The sequence below is a fragment of the Hibiscus syriacus genome, unplaced genomic scaffold (genome assembly GCF_006381635.1).
Source record: "Hibiscus syriacus cultivar Baekdansim isolate YM2019G1 unplaced genomic scaffold, ASM638163v2 tig00110201_pilon, whole genome shotgun sequence".
Classification (NCBI taxonomy): Eukaryota; Viridiplantae; Streptophyta; class Magnoliopsida; order Malvales; family Malvaceae; genus Hibiscus; species Hibiscus syriacus.
Window position 1 is genome coordinate 76,820 of NW_024062624.1, and position 18,143 is coordinate 94,962.

Here is an 18,143-nt window from a genome sequence, read left to right on the forward strand (position 1 = left end):
AGTTGGCATGCCAAGAGTCGAGGGTTCTACGTGGTCCTTCGGGACATATATGTATCATTTGAAACATTTACAGTGTCTTTTGAGACAAATTTGATCCACTGGAATATGTATATGGTTCTTAAGGAGTGGTCATTCGGAACAAATACAGTACATAGGTCATTCGGGACAAAATTTTATAGCCCCTAGTGGGACCCATACGAGTTGTGGTGATAGCATAGTGCACAACCTCAATGTACTCGAATACATTGAGTTCTAAAAAATGTACATGGGCCTATAAAAGGTTATCAAATGTAATTACATTGTTATAGTTATATGTTACCATATTATTATTATTTACATTGAATTGTATACGACAGGATTGAATGGATAGATTGCATGTTCGTATTCATACTGAATGCATTATTATTATATTTATATGCCTCACTAAGTCTATGACTTAGCGTGTAAGTGATTTACACGTAGGTACCAAGAATTAGGAAGAGCAGAAATAGGGTGGCAAGAACAGCAGCACTGCTAGAAGATCAGATCAGAAGTAACGGATAAAGTATGTCTTTTGTCGTGTATAGTGTTAGCATGTAAGAAAAGTGTCTGTTACAAATGCTCTGATCAGTTTTGTCTTGTTTTGGTTAACTTGTGTAAAGTAATAATGTTATTTTAATGAAAGTTTTAAATTTCCTTGATTTTTCGTCAATAGTCAAAGTTTGAAAAGTTAATGTGACACCTCAGACTCGTATCCAGATCGGGTACGGGTTGAGGGTGTTACACAGAAATCTTGTTAACAATGAAGGTAAAAGGCTAGAGTCTTATGATGATTTGACTTCTGAAATCATTGATTTTTTTAAACTTCAACTAGGTTCTTCTTATCCTAAGGTTCTTTTCTCTGAACATGCTTACCTAAAGAGCCTTCTGAACTTCAACTTACCTAATGAAGCTGCTTCTGACCTTATCAAAACTGTCACAAATGAAGAGATCAAAAAGTCTTGATTTAATCAAAGCCTCTGGCCCTGATGGTTATACCCCACTGTTTTTCAAGAAATCATGGTTTATGGTTGGTGAAGATGTTACTAATTGGTGAAGATGTTACTAATGCTGTCAAATTTTTCTTCCAAGAGTCTCACATTACTCCAACTTTCAACTCCACTATAATAGCCTTAATTCCAAAAATTAAAACCCCCAGCAAAATCAAGGATTATAAACCTATCTCTTGTTGTTCTGAGGTGTACAAAACTATCACAAAAATTCTTGTCAAACGATTAACTGTTGTGCTGCCAAATCTTATATCCCTTAACCAAACAACTTTTGTGAAGGGAAGGTTCATTATTGATAACACCTTACTTGCACAAGAATTGGTGAAAGGCTATGGTAGGAAAATTATTTCTCCAAGATGTGCTCTTAAGATTGACCTTCAAAAAGCCTTTGACTCTCTCCATTGGGATTTCTTATCTACTGTTCTTCAAGCAATAGGACTGCCAATCACCTTCTTAAAGTGGACTGAAGCTTGTTTTAGAAAAGCTAGATACTCCATATCCTTTAATGGAAGTTTGATAGGATATTTTAAAGGTCAGAGATGTATTAGACAAGGAGATCCATTATCACCAATTTTATTTGTGATAACAATGAATATTCTTTCAAAATTACTCAACATTGTTGCTGCTAGAGAAATATTTTGGTACCATCCTAAATGTAAAAAAATTGGCATTACCCATTTATCTTTCGCGGATGACCTTTTAATTTTAAGCAAAGACAATATGGAATCTATATTTGGAGTCATGACTGTGCTTAATCATTTTTATGATTTGTCTGGTCTTAAGCTAAATGTTAGCAAGACAAAATTGTATTATTCTGGCTCTTCTAGAAATCTGGAACTTATTAAATATGCTACTGGGTTCAAGCAAGGTTTCTTACATGTTAGATATCTTGGTGTTCCTCTTGTTACTAGGAAGTTAACTAAAAAATATTGTTTGCCACTTATTGACAACATTAAGCATAGGCTTCATCATTGGACTGGGAAATTCTTGAGCTATGCATGAAGACTAGAGCTTATTAAAACAATTTTATACAGTGTTGTTAACTTCAAGTGTAGGCAATTTATCCTTCCCCAGAAAGTTGTTAAACGACTTGATCAACTCTGCTCTAGGTTTCTTTGGAAATGTTCTGATAAGGCAGCATCAGGTGCAAGGATCAGTTGGGATAAAATATGATGTCCCAAATCTGAAGGTGAACTAGGTTTAAAAGATATTAGCTTTTGGAACAAAACTTGCATGGTTCATTTTATTCGGAAATTACTTGATGGTCAGGGATATATTTGGGTTGCATGGATCCACTGCTATGTTATTAAAAGCAGTAACTTCACTGACATTAGTGAATGTTCATCTTATAGCTGGTGTTTCAAGAAACTTATTAGATTAAGGAGTGAAGCCCTTCCCTTTCTTAATTATGGTATATCGAAGACAATAGATTTATGGGAGGAACTGAGAGTTCACAAAACTAAGGTTCCTTGGCACAGAATTATCTGGTTTCCACTCCATATTCCTAAGCTCAGTATTATTTCATGGATGGTCATACTTAACAGACTTTCAACACGGGATAGGCTTGCTAGAATGGGGATTATTTCTGATGAGTTATGTATTTTATGTAACGAGTCTCTTGAAACAAGAAATCATCTGTTTGTTAACTGCTCATATGCTACTTCATTGTGGAATTCTATCTTGAGTATTTCTTTATTGAGTAACATGCACAACACTTGGGAAACAAGGATTGATTGGGCTGCTATGGAATGGAAGGGTAAATCCCTGCTTATCACCATATTTAAATTAGCATGGACTACTTTTATCTATTCGATATGGGAAAAAAGGAACAGAAGAATATTCACAGGAGAGTCAAGATCGTCTGATCAAGTTCTAAAGATCATAAAAGACTTTGTTCGAATCAAATTTAATGACAGGAATTTTAATAGAATTGACAGAGTTAACATTAATCTTTGTAATTATTGGGATATAAATTAACATTTTTGTTGTAAATAGTGTTTATACTCCCATTTGAGACATATTGTTGATGTACTTCTTCTTTGGATAATAAATTATGCTTATAAAAAAAACGTCGCCAACAGATATCGCCACGTTAAAGAAAATCAACGGTATGCCAAGATCGTTTCTCATGTGACCCAACGTTCGAGAGAGAGGTTCCGAATTTTCTTGGCTACGTTGACCACTTTGGAACTTCTTATTTTCTTTTTGTTCTTGTTAGAAGAAGAATTGACCCCCAATAAAATAACCGTTAAAATGGACCCCACATTCCCAATGTCTATAAATGGAAAAAATAAATGGGCTAAAACGAAAATATTCCTTCCTTCCCGCCCAACCACTCACAGTCAAATCATAATCAAATTCCTTTTTATAATTCTTGGGGGATAGCCTATGAATCTAATCGATCTACGATAATTTGAATTTGTAATTGGAACAGGAAATTTAGAAATGGATTCGAAGGCGGGATCAGGCGAGGGAGGAACCGAGTCGGAACTTAGCCGTGACAACAGCTTTAACCGTAGCGGCAGTAAACATAGGTATAGACGCAGCATGAGCTACGGCGAGGACGAGAAGGCGCTTTTGGTATTTTCGGGGTGGGTGTACCATGTAGGAGTCAACTCGATCGGCCATGAGTATTGCCATCATCGATTCCTCTATATAAGAGGAAAATACGTTGAGATGTATAGAAGAGATCCTCAAGAAAACCCCGGCTCTGTACGTAACGTCATTTTCCTTTTCCTTATTTGGTTTCAGTTTATTGCAGACTGTGATTATGTATCCGTCTGAATATTTTGTTCTTATTCCGTTTTTAAGGATCAAATACGGCGAAATTTTGATATATTTCTTATTGAAGGTTGAAACTGATTTAGGTATTTGCAATTCTTAGAAAGACAAATGCATTGGAGTTTGAAATTTGTAGGAAGCTGATTAAAACTGTAAATAACATTAAACAGGATGCACCTAATGTATCAAATGATTGCAGTTTCTTATAGAGTTTAACTTGCCGTTACATGGTTATGAAATTTGGCTTTCTAAAATGGCCTCTTAACTAAACTTTGGGGCCTTTGACAGTACAACTGAAAGAGAGTCCTTGGAATAAACTATTATATGTGTTTTTTAAAGCATGTTCTTGCATTTCTTCATTGATCGCTCTTGCCAATGTGAACGAAGAAACAATTACTTAATTGTTTTTTATGGTTGCTAACATGTTTCCTCGTCCAGAAACCTATTAGGAAGGGTATCATAGGACCCACACTAATGGTGGAGGAGACAGGGGTTCGAAAAGTTGGCAATGAGGTAAACCTGTGTTAGTTACTATCATTTTTTACGTTCATATTTATTATTCACAATTTTTTTCCTTCAAAACTTTGCTCTCAGGCAGTACAATGTGGCTCTTTTTCCCCCACTTTCTGGTGTTTGTTTGTGTAAACTATTTGATTTAGTTGAATCACTTGGCTTGCAGCTCGACCGGATAATCAAATGTTTGTATGGTTAATCAATAGTGAAGCTCAATCATGTGATTGACAGTGTTCTTTTTTTCTGTTAACAATTTGTAGGAATACTACACTATACAGTTTTACAGTCGATTGGATGAGACCAAGAAAGGAGAAGTAAGTTTGTTTCATTTCACACAATCCAATTGACAAGGATTGCTAGATCCTAGCTTTTATCATGCATGACATGACATTCTGTTGCTATGTATAATTCTTCGAGTTTGTTGACTTATTGAATATTACCTTTCAGGTTATACAAATGTTTGGGTCATAGTATGCTTGTGTTGGCCCACTTTTAAACTTCTCCCAATTATTAATTTTGAAATATGTCAAAAGATATTAAATGCTTCGGTAGACCTGACCTAATATTTCTATGGGTTTTCTCGTAAAATTGTAACTGGTTGACTTTATCTTTACCTTTTTGGTTGGCTTTATTTTTATCTTTTAGAGTTCAACTGGATCACCTAGAAAGTTTACGTTACTGGTTAAAGCTGACTTTGTTCTTTTTGACTTTTTCAACTTCAAACTATCACGAGTGTGGCAATAATCCATCTTTAAACCATGCTGATCAGAGAGAGATAATTGTCCCCAGTCCCCTACAATAGTCAAAAGGAAAATCTCTTCTACCATGCTGCTCTAAAATCATGGTTACCTTTCTCGCATAGTTGTCATTGTTTCAGTAATCTAAACCATAACTTTTTTTTGGATGAAAATCCTTCTTGCCTTCAGTGAATGATGATGCACTTTGTTGGTTCTCCAATGACGTGTCCTCCATAGCATCTCGCAAATGCCAACTTTCCATTTTTGTATATAGACGATTAACTCTTTGAATCACTTATCTTATTGATGGACATATAGTCTTGTGCTTTGAAGTGGGTCATGACTAACTTAGATTTTCCTGCTTCAAGATTGCTTGTACCACGGCTGAAGAATCGAAAAAATGGATTGAGGCATTTGACTATGCCAAGAACCAGGTACAAAGAAGTCGCATAAAATAGTTTGACTATTATAATTTGGTTGCTTTCTTAGAAGATTTGAACTTCTTTTACTCTTTCTGATTTTTTCTTATTCGCTTGCTACCTATTTTGACAGGCTGAATATGAGCTTTCAAGAGGAGGAGGTGCCAGAAACAAATTAAGCATGGAGGCGGAGTAAGCAATTCTCCTCGACTATCTTTATATAGTAGCCTTGATTTTACTAACTGAGCATCAATTTTAGACAAATTTATGTATAACCGGTCAAGGAGAAAGTTCCATTGATAGGTTTGAGAAGAGACTATGAATGGAAGGATACTTATCTGTGAGAGGAATAAAATGAAGTTGCTACCCGTCACAAAATCAAGTTGATCTCTACATGCCTGTCTTTGTTTTATCGACATTTCCTTCTTTCCTGATCCAAATATATATATCTCATTTTTTTCTGAAGCATTGATTTGGAAGGCCATCGACCTCGAGTAAGGCGATATGCATCTGGATTAAAAAAGCTTATAAGAATTGGCCAAGGTGAATTGGAATTTATCTTCATTATGGTTTTGGTCATTTCTTCTTTTAAGGTTCTAAAGGAGAAGTTTGGTTCGTCAGTTCTTCGAAATTCTTAATTTTCAAAGAATATTATTTTGTGTCCACTTTGTGGCATAATTATGAAAAGCATTTGAAATGCAATTGACTGCAAGAACCTTTCCGCTATTACCAATAAAAGTAATGTTGAATTATAGTAAGTTAACACTTCATGGGTATTCCTAGTCAATTGGATAGCTATGAGAAACTTAACTTTGTGACATCGAAAATCTTGAACATACCTTTTGGAGAAATTTGATAATTTTGAGTAATCCAAAAAAATTATGTTACTTTTAAGAAAAAAAAGTGTTGGGATATTTGAATTTAAATTAAGGAATGAACTTATATGAAGGGCCTTTCCTTTCCAAAATCATTTTTCCACTTGTTCTTTCTATTTATTTTAATATATAACCTTTATGATTATAATAGTACATAGTAATGATTTCTCAACTTACTGTGATTAGTTTATAGTGCATATAAGATTTACAATTTTCTTTTATTTCTGCTGTTCATAGGTGGTCCAGATATGCTTTCGCGGCAAGGCTCAAGCTTGGGTAATAGTGGATCATTTGGGGACTTTGAAGGGGAGTTTGGAGATGCAATTGAAGCACATGAATGGAAATGTGTTCGTACGATCAATGGTATACTTCTTATACTTTTATTTTTTTTTGGGGGGGGGGCGGTGGTAAATGAAATGGATTAATCCAAAAGAAAATGGCAAGCTAAAAAAGCATAAAGAGTACCACTGGAATTGAACTTTTTAGCTTGGAGAAATGATAAATAAAAGCAACACAGACAATAATCCATGCATAACTGGAAAACTTGGAATGGTTGATTAGACTCAAATCCATCCTTTAAGCAATCCTTTTTGTCAGAATATCTCTAGCTTTATCATGCATCGGTTTCTGAGCATGTCAGAATAAGATTTGAAATTTTCCTCTCTTTAAGTTAAGTAAATGAAAGAATTCATTGTTTGTAAAGGTATGTTAAGAGTCTCTCAATATGAACAGAATGGTCCTAATGGAAAAGGTTATATAACCAAATAATTGTTCACTTTGGTTTCAGGTGTTAGAATCCTTGAGGATGTGTCTGATTCAAAGGTATTTATGCCATTATACTTGTTGTTTCTTTCCTTTTTTTATTTTTTTTAAATATAGGACAAGCATAATGATAGAATTTTCCATGTAACTGGAACTTTTGCCGTATCTCGTTCTCTTTGCTGTCAAATATATGTACAGAAATATTTAAAATATCTAAATCCTGTGCCCCTGCAGCTTTCTTTCACCTTAAATTATTACAGAAGTCAATTTTCCTCAAATTACCTAACAGCATCAAAGTTTTGCAATTTCTCTTCATCAGATGAATTACTCAAGCTCTTCCCTAAATGTTCTTTAAATTATCTGTAGAGTGGAAAAGCTTCTCTTGTAAAGGCTGTCGCTCTTGTAGATGCAAGTGTAGATACTGTTCTAGAAGTAATCTTAAACACGGACCGCCAAAGGAGATACGAGTAAGTTGTTCCGCCTATGTTCCATGATTTCATATTTCCTAGTAATGGAAGTTTGGTTTCCCTACTAACTATCTTCACAGGTGGGATATGCTGACAGGTGACTTGGAGCTAGTAGATTCTTATGATGGAAATTATGATGTTGTCTATGGAACATATGATCCTAAATATCTTACTCGGTATGTTTTTCAGAACGGATTACTTGTACTCTTTGAGGAACCATTCCCCGACAATGTGTAGTGCATATATCGTAAAAGATATCAAGTGGATTTCATCGTGCACTTCCAAAATTTTCACTTTGCTTTAATTTCTCCTCGTAATTATTCTCATTAAACGGATAATTAGAGGTCGATGTATCCTCGTAATTTGTTTTTCTCATTGGAAGGATAATTAAAAGTTGAACAGTATTAGGTTCCTCAGTCAGACATCAGCTAGTTAAATTAGATCGAGTATGTCTTTTTTTTGTCATTGTCCTGCATTCACTTTTCATGTTACATGTTTGTAGATGGCAATCCAAGAAAGATTTTGTCTTCTCTAGGCAATGGTTTCAAGGGCAGGATGGAGCATATAGTAAGAGAACCTGCAAATAATAATTTTAATTTATTTATATGGAAACTAACATTTTTCTTGCCTCCATTTCACTCACATTTGACAAGTATTTATCGCCAGCAATTTTGCAGTTTCCTGCTGTACATAAGAAGCGTCCTCCAAGAAATGGATACCAACGTACAACAATTAAACGTAAGGATCTATACTGCTAGTTGGAATAAGCATTTTCGTCTGAAGCATTTATAACATCTATAGCTTGAATGCATTGGACCTTTAACATAAGAGGCAATGCCACTATATTTCTTCCGTAGACTCCACACGTTCCCTAGGTACTTCAATTTTTTTTAAGGGAGTTGATCGTAAGTATTTCTATATTCTCTAGTTGTAGCAAATGCTCTGCTTTTAGAGGACAAGTTTCCATTCTGTGGAACTTTAATTTTTCATACGGTAGTGATTGTCACTAAACGATTTCATATGTTTCTTATGGGACCTTTTGATATAAATACTTTTTATATCCGTTCATAATTTGCATGTTTATTTCCATGGATTGCAGCATCTACTTGGGAGGTTAGAAGTTTAAATGGACCCGACGGTTCAAACACTGAAAAATGCCTTGTAACACATATGTTGGAGATTCATAATGCTGGATGGGGTAAATGGAAGAAAAATAACTACTCAAAGTTTGAAAAGACCATTCCGTATGCATTATTATCCCAAGTGGCAGGTTGAGTTATCTAATGAAGTCTTTATTATCTGTCTTTTGATCTGATGCTAACAGTTAATGTCTCAGAAAATCAGAGCTGGTATCCCTGTTAGATAGGTGGGATTTCATATATTTTGTGCTTATTAGAGACTTGATGAACTAAGACAAATTAACTTCACTGATCTCCAAAATGCACTGCTGTCCTTTCCTATCCATAGGACTTTCATGATCAAGGGATGATAGACCTCTTTTATTTATCTTTGCACTGGCAGTAATAGGTTCTTTCGGACAGGATTGATTTTTTTCTCAGCCACTTTCAGGTTTATTCTGGGTTTACATTTCTTGATTTTCTGAGAATGTGACTAGAATATAGAACTTTCCCGTCCTCAGATTTCACACAGACACAGATACTAGCAACAATAAGAAAATAAATGCCTACTTTTCAGGAAATATTTAAACTGGATCAAAACCTGCAGGGTTTTGTCATTGATATCATATGTGCCAGTCACTTCATTTTGTCATGTCAGTAATGTTTCCTTGATCTGCTGAAACAACCTAACTTCACTGATATCCAACATCTGTATCTTCTCTTTCATATGATCATATACTCAGGACTTTCATGCTCAAGGCAGGATGGACCTATTTCGTTTACCTCGGCAGTGATAGATTCTATTGGACAGGATTAATTTTGTCTCAGCCACTTTTAGGTTTATGCTGAATATACATTGTTTGAGTTTCTGACAGTGTCAATATAAAGGAGTACTTCCACATATTTCATACAGACTGAGACGTTTGTAACAATGAGAACATACATGACATTTTCAAGAAATATTTAAAGCCGAATCAAAACCTGCAGGCTTCTCTTGCTGATATTATTTACTTTATGCCACAATCACTGCAGTGTCAGTTATGTTTTCTTGTTAATGTGTTTCAGGTTTAAAGGAATATATCGGTGCAAATCCATCACTCAAATGTGAATCTTCCTCCATGGGTGGGCATTCAAAACATCCTGATGGCGAGCTGCCAGATGAATTCTATGATGCAATTTCCGGTGCCTCATCTTCAACCACAGAAGACGAAGAGAGTGATGATGAACCAGAAAAGGAGGTATCCTTTCCTCTTCACCTCATTGAAAAACACAAGTGCCTTCCTCTCCTCCAAAAGAAGACTTAAAATTTATTGCTCTATTTGTGAATTGATGTAACCTACTTGTTAATCGTTTTCTTGAAAAATTCTATTGTCGATGATTAGCTCTCAACTTTAGCAGGAAAAGCCAGTTAAGGAGAAGCATGCATCTTCGGCCCTCTCAAGCTCATCTTTGAAGCAAACTTTAGGTTATTTCTTTTATTAAATCTATATTTGGAAAGATTAACCTGCTTTTACTTTAATTTGTAAAAGTGTAAAGACTTTATCCAGGAAATATATATATTTTAATATTTATGCATTCTTTGTTCATTTTGTTTTTGTTTACGTCACTGCAGATGCAACTCAAGATGCAAATAAGGAACTAGATCCCAGCGTACCCCCTATCCATGTTGATGCAAGTCAATTCAATGGTTCCCTCCACAAGGGAAAGGATGATGCTGATACAAATTGTTGGACTTCTCCTGGTGGCGCGGGGTTTATGATTAGAGGAAAGACTTACTTAAAAAATAGTGCCAAGGTGAGATTTTCCTTTTCATTGTTTTATTTGTTCCGAGTGCACTCTTCTCATCATCTTATATCATCAAAGCATGAAATTAAATTGGCTTATTATAATGGAAAAAGAGATACAAATTGGAATGACAGCTGTTGTCTGCTTGGTGTATCTATTGATACATATGCTTTTGTTGGCCAGTTATTAATTCTGTTAGCAATTCGTTTGATGCAGTTTCATTACCTAATCTTGCCAGGTCTGGTTTATAAAATTGATTAATTAACTGAAATTGACTTTATGTTTGCATGCATTAGTGGGACAACTATAGCTTCAAATACTGTGATTGAAAAACTGAAACTCCAGCATCAAAATGAAAAAAACTTTTATAATATTTTTAAATTTTGAATGATTTTTCCGATGCTTTTAACTGCACTTGCTTAATGAGTTTTCAGCTTGCACAACAACAGGTTCAAATATAAAAACCGAGGAAGCATGGTTTTTCCTGTGATGAAAATTTCCCTTTTATAGTTGACATCCTCTTCCTATGTTTTTTTAGTATATCTGTAATTTTTGCTTCGCATTCCTTGTTCTTGCCGATATTCTGCAAGGAATCAATTGAGTAACCCACAAGCTTTTTTGCAGATAACTGGTGGAGAACCCCTTCTCAAACTCATAGCTGTTGACTGGTTCAAAGTCGATAAAGCCACAGATAAAATTGCACTGCATCCAAAGTCTCAAGTTCAGGTATTGTACTAGGTTTCATACTTTGTTCCCATTTCCTTTCAAGTGTGGAGTGTGTATGAAAGTCATGTGAAAGTTGCTTCATTCATAGCAAATTTGCTGCTTTGATTGGATTCTTTTGGTTTTTATTTTTTTTCAAACACTTTCAGCAATCGTTGCGTAGATTAGTAAAACTACTATAAGTTTATGGAATCCTTCTCGATATGTGCATTTTACATTCTGAACTTTTTAGTGCTAAAATCTATAAGATGAACTAGTGGCTTTCCAGGTTTCACAATTTTTCATGCTATGCCAAAGCATTCTTATGCTAAAAGAATACTCTTTTATATATATTATATGCAAAATCTAATGTATTTTCTTGGTTTTGCTTATCATATGTACTATTATTCCTAGAAAATCATCTTTAGCCTTGCTTATGTAGCAGGAAGTCAATTTGTATGCTTGTTTTTTTTTCTCTGTACATTTACTTTATGACAGTTCTGATCTGGAATTAAAAGATGCATTCAGTTGAGTTTTTATTAATTTTTCCTAACTTGATTAGCATTTTAAACTGATGAATCAACCATTGAACCTACAATGGAAAGTTTCGAAGTCTTGAGTTTTTACGGTGATCTCAATAGTGTGTAGTTTCTTCAATTTCTATTTTCTCAAACCATTTATGTTTTTTTGTCTAACAATAAGAAACAACTAAAAGTTTCAAAGTTTTTTTCTGGTGATGTAGACGGTATTTAGTTTTTTCAATTCCTATTTTCTCAAACCATTTATATTTCTCTGTCTAACAATAAGAAACAAGGCCCTTACCAAATTTCAGCACATCTCCCTCCCCTTGTCCTTGAAATCAGTAACCCCATTTTCCCCTGTTTCTTGTCCGGTCTTTTCTGGTATACTCACACAGCCATTGCAACATCCTCATCTCAACTGCAAACATCTTTTGTGTATCATGAGACTAATTCGAGAATATTGGAGGCATTCTGCGTTATTTTGCCTGATTGAAAAACAGCTTTATGAGACCTAACTGCTATTTTTCATTTTCAGTCTGATGCCGGGAAAAAACTTCCGTTTGTCCTTGTGATTAATCTCGAGGTACGCATGTGGACGAATTTCTACCTACTTTATTAGCACGTGTTTTTTGAACAAACCTGTCAGAGACTGGAAATTTTTACAGTTGCAGAAAGTTGGTTATGAAAATTGTTTTCCTTTTTAAAAGCTTAAGCCGGCAGAAGCCTTACTATTAAAAGCTGAAAGATGCTTGCTTGGGACATATAGTTTTGAGATCATTAATGGTAATGTTTTATTTCTGAACACAAAATGATGTGATCATAGAAAGAAATTCTAATCCTGAAATACGCATGTATATAGTGGATGATATGAAGACTAAAGTTGTAAATTTTGAACAAATTTTGTTGTTGTCGATGGTCAATGAAGATCATGCTCTGACCTTAAATTCACTTCCAGTTTCTACTTTTCTCCGAAGAATACCGACTTTGGTGGTTAGTAACGGGAATAATTGCAGGGGGGGAGAGTTTTTATGGAATTAGTTTTCACTTTGCAACAACTTTTACTTTGGTCTTTCAAAGAGGATATATGTTTTGGTGCCTTTCTTTCAGATTCCTGCAAAACCGAACTATAGTTTGGTCCTCTACTATGCTGCTGACAGGCCTGTGAATAAAGATTCTTTGCTGGAAAAGTTTGTGGAAGGAACAGATGCATTTCGTGATGCAAGATTTAAACTGATACCAAGCATTGTTGAGGTATGGAATGTTATATTGTAAACATATCAACTGGTTTTTATCTACTGTTCTAATGCCAGTGAAAAGCTTAGTTGTTGCTAAATGCACACAGGGGTATTGGATGGTCAAGCGTGCTGTTGGAACAAAAGCTTGCCTACTTGGGAAAGCTGTTGCTTGCAAATATTTCAGGCAAGACAATTTTTGGAGGTAATGCAATCTAAGATTTTTTTTCTATTTTCTTTGCCTCGGTAGGCAAGCTAGTATTGTTGAATCTACAATTTATTTTAGGTATGATATTGATGCACTTTGCCCAGAAACTACAAATATACGAAAACAGAGAATTTCATGGTTTATCTAAGCATGCATTATGGGATCAAGTGGGAGCTTGAATCTGTTTTATTCCTTATACCGGAAAACCAAGTCAAGGAATTTATTGCAATCTTTGAAGCCCACATATTATCAGGATCAAAAGTCTTTTGATATCTCTATAATTTTAGTTCCACGGCAGTGATATATGCTTCAATGATCTTTAACATATTTAAGTTATTAATGCCTCTTCTTGTAATTTTCAAAGTTGACAAGCAATTCTAGACTGGTATGAAGTTTTATTGATTTGTTAGATGAGGTCTTTCTGATCCCAACTGTTGCTGAATCTTCCATTATGCAGATTGACGTGGACATCGGGTCATCATCAGTAGCAAGAAGTGTTATTGGCCTTGTCCTTGGATATGTCACTAGTTTAGTAGTAGATCTTGCAATTCTAATGGAGGTTTGTGCCCTGTTGTACTGTTCATCTGAGTAATTACGGTCTTCTAAAATGCGGGTCTGGTTTTGCATTAGAACTGAGCTAGTTAATGGTAGGGACTTTTAACGGTTATTATCATGCAATGTCAAGTGAATTGTATGCGGAATTAGCTGGGAAACTTTTGGGCATGATTGAGAACTATCTGTTGAATGTTCTCTTCTCAATATTCAAGATTGTGTTCTGGGAACAAAAAAGAAAAACACAAAAGGCAGTCCTATAGTAATGAAGAGTAGCTATTTAAAGTCTCTCGGACTCTAATTTTCTTGAGGTACCCGTGTCCGACACACGACTATGGGAATATTAACCTCTAAGCATCCTCCAATACATGGAAAACTTTAGAAAAGTCTATCTATACCCATGTCCTATACATCCATATCCGACACTCACACTCAAGTAACATAGATTTAAAGTGCATTGTAAGTTTGAATTGTCCCCTTAACAATCCACATCTTAAGCCTGGATACTTATACTTTCTCCTGCCGCAGGCAAACGTGGAGGAAGAATTGCCCGAGTACATACTAGGCAGTGTTCGACTGAATCGTGTGAGGCTTGAATCTGCCATTCCACTGGATGGGTGAGGATTTCCACTTCTACTCTGCCTGCCTTTAAGCATCTTGTGCTCCAAGGTTGCTACAACTATGAGTAACCTCGAGTTTTAAGCATTTCATGTGGTGCAGTACAAGACTTATTCGATGAGTTGGCTTCCAAAAAATTTGGTGACATTTTCTATCCCAAATTCTGTATCTTTTAAGTATGTAGTCTTGCTTGTTTCGAGAAGACCAGCATTTGGTAAAATCAGTGGCTAAAGAAGCCACCTGTATTTACGTTTGAACAATATCATTTTTTTTCCTTCGAAAGCTTGAACAATATTATATTATTTTGTACAAAAAAAAAATCCCACATACAGTGAAATTCTTTTCAATGCCGTTTGGGTTCATTGTAATTCTTTAATCCAAACTCATTTGCTACAATATTTTGTTGAGAAAGAGTTGTATTTTTCTAGGATTTGAATTGGAATACGATTGTTTGTTCATTTTGCCAAAAGCTAAGGAGATTGAATTGGTGAAACATGAGTTCTTTTCTCTTAGAAAACAAATGACTATACTATTCACATCTTTCTCTTTACCGAACTTATATTTGTTACATATTTTATTTAAAATAATTATTTGATATATTAATAATAATATATCATAACTCGAAAATTGAGAAGAAGATTGTATACATTAATAACGCAGTTTGTTTTCTTGTTGAATGTTTATCCGTTGTGTTGCCTCATTTGTTTCAGCACCACCTAATTTTTTTTTATTTTTGACCAAATGTTCCCCAAGCTTTCTCTTTAAGGAAACCATGGAAATTCAAAATTACCCCTCATTCAAACCAACGCCATGCCCCAACTCAAGGCTAGCCAATGGTCATATTTCAATTACATGGGTAACCCTGAAATTGCCCTACCGTTGAGATAAGCAGAGATGCGCTATTAATTGGTAAACATGTTTAGTTGTACTTTACATTAAGATATCAAATCAAATCAAACATGAACCTAACTATGCTCCTTTCTTTGACTACTTGAGTGGGAATCTAATTCATTTCAACTTCAATACTTTCTTTTACCCTAAAAAGATGTGTTCTTTTTCCACATCCCACGGCCATGCATGCAGTAGGTGCAGGGTCTTTTTCAATCCTGTCAGGGTGAAAACTATTTGTTCTTTTTTTACATCAAACTTTGACTACTAATCATGGTTTATAGCTATTTCATACACAGTAGTTGATTATCCCCTCGTGTGAGTTAAATGTCATCTTTAAGAAATCATCAGTTAAAACTAGTATTATCTAATTCCCTCCCATCCTACGAATTTTATTTAAATTTATTCGTTTTAACTTAAAGTTCGTTCGCATTCTAATTCTTTAAAAAACACATGTTAAAACTTAAAAGGATTAAATTAACGTGCCAAATATTTTTTTTTGGATAAGTAGAATTTTAATACCCAAATAGAAATGGTTCATCATATAACTGTCATCCCAATTGGGAGTATAAACACATATTTACAAGAAGTTAGTCTATACCCCAGTAATTACAAAGTCTAGAATTAACATAGTCTAGTCTATTAAACCCCTTGTCACTGATTTTGATTCGAACAAACTCCTTTATAGCCTTGAGTAGTTGGTCTGCTGTTCTTGTTCCTCTATTGAAAATTCTTCTGTTTCTCTCATCCCAAATGAAGTATATGAAAGTAGTCCAGGCGATCCGCATTACAGTAGAAAGTAGAGACTTGCCCTTCCATGTTTGAGTAGCCCATTGAAGCCTTGAATCCCGAGACATGTGAGTATCTCTCATGCTAGATAGATTCATAATAGAATTCCATAGTGAAGTAGAATAAATACAGTCAACAAACAAATGATTTCTAGATTCATGGTCCTCATTGCACATAATACAAAGACTTTCAGACGCAATACCCATTCTAATAAGCCTATCTCGAGTAGGAAGACGATCCAGAATTGCCATCCATGAGATAATGCTTAGCTTTGGGATGTGAAGTGGAAACCAAATCACCTTTTGCCAGTAAACCTTATCTCTATGAACTCTTATATTTTCCTATAGTTCTTTAGTATTCGTGGCACCAATAGCTAAAATTGAAAAGGCTTCACTCTTTATTTTCATTAGTTTTCTGATGGTCCATGTAACACCCCAACCCGTACTCTACCCGGATATGAGTACGAGGTGTCACATTGACTTTTCAAAACCTTTACTTGTACAAAATAGTGAATAATTTTAAAACTTTTTCTGAATACAACTGACTAATTTGAATAAATTATAATCCTATGAGTTTACAAAAACTCAATTAGAGCATATCGAATTTAAATCTTTATTTACATGCCAACCATAATTTGTATTACAAAAATACATACTATTAATTCTTTTCTGATCTGATCTTCGGTAAGGAGAACTGACATGTCTTGCTCCTCTCAGCTCCTTAATCTTTTCAGAACCTACGTGTGAAACACTCACACGCAAGTCTATGACTTAGTGAGGCATTAAACTTATAAAAGAACTCTAACTATATAAACATGTATGAACATATCCTCTCATGACGCTACATCGAAACAATACCACATTATATGCAATGTAATATACACATATACATATCACACCCTAATTTCATCTCTAACCTTATTTCACTATCAATATTTTTATCATTTATATATATTCTTTTAATCAACATATGATTCATTTAACCAATCAATACACACATCATCATATAAATCATATAACATCATTCATCTCACAAAAGAATATACATTACATGTGATATATTTATTGTTATCTCTTTGTTAGCCCATGTACATATGTGAGAACTATAGATATGTGAGTCTATAGAGGTTGTGCACTAATGCTGTCACCACAACTCGTATAAATGCACCGAAGTGCCACGTAGAATTGCACCGTAGTGCCGCGTAGAAATGCACTGAAGTGCCATATAAGATGTCTGTAAGGACCACATAGAAAATTCCTTTAGATCCATATACATATTCCAATGACCAAGTATGTGTCTCAAAAGACCTCATAGATGTTCCAAAGGATACATATATGTCCCGAAGGACCGCGTAGACCCTCAACTCTTGGCATGCCAACTATACCCCTAGCTCTCATGACACATATCATAGGCATTATCTTTTATATCTTTTTTCATATTCATGTAAACATATCACATATTCATATAAACTCGTAGCTTCATTCACATATACATGTAATCACGTAGTTCATGTAATACATTTAACTTATACACTTTCTCATATGTTCACATAGGTCACATCATATGAATCATATATTTTCATATAATTTATGTTTTATTCTCTTATGTTCACATACATGTAATACATATCAGGCATGGTTACACAACTCATTTCTATATAACTTGCATATACTTATATTCTTTTTCATATGATCACATAGTCATATAATATTTCATATGATCTTATAGGTTATATCATATAGATACATATTCAATACTCATAGTCACATATCTTATCTTTTGTTCTAATAAGTTCATATTTATCATTTAACACATAGATTCTTATTGCATATTTTATATCATATTCTTATACCACTAATTCATAATATAGTTTAGGTTAATGTCGCTTAACTTATTTTGCTCTTTCACTTATTCATATAATTTCATTACACCAATTTCTATAATTTATTACAATATTATGTACTCATTTTCCTATAATTGATACATTAATGCCATATAATTTATATTTCTAATTCCTATAACATCCTCACGTGATTTCAAGTACTTTGGTACTATACTTCATATAATATAAAAACCTAACATTTTTAGGTCATAGTTCATTTAACATATCGACCTCCCTCTATTACTTATCTAACATATTCATATACT

The 18,143-nt window shown here is 34.4% G+C and overlaps 1 protein-coding gene across 1 annotated transcript; it reads left to right on the forward strand.

Moving 5' to 3' along the window:
- The first annotated feature begins 3,375 nt into the window (after positions 1 to 3,375).
- On the forward strand, positions 3,376 to 14,647 carry LOC120218934 (protein ENHANCED DISEASE RESISTANCE 2-like). The gene is made up of 22 exons (XM_039215817.1): positions 3,376 to 3,740; positions 4,248 to 4,322; positions 4,583 to 4,636; positions 5,428 to 5,493; positions 5,612 to 5,670; positions 5,945 to 6,021; positions 6,591 to 6,716; positions 7,141 to 7,175; positions 7,482 to 7,582; positions 7,663 to 7,758; positions 8,085 to 8,149; positions 8,249 to 8,320; positions 8,682 to 8,852; positions 9,766 to 9,938; positions 10,099 to 10,165; positions 10,313 to 10,494; positions 11,110 to 11,211; positions 12,244 to 12,291; positions 12,816 to 12,959; positions 13,051 to 13,141; positions 13,601 to 13,707; positions 14,229 to 14,647. The coding sequence occupies exons 1-22, from the start codon at positions 3,474 to 3,476 to the stop codon at positions 14,319 to 14,321; spliced, it is 2,271 nt and encodes a 756-aa protein (XP_039071748.1). The 5' UTR covers positions 3,376 to 3,473; the 3' UTR covers positions 14,322 to 14,647.
- The last annotated feature ends 3,496 nt before the right edge of the window (positions 14,648 to 18,143 follow it).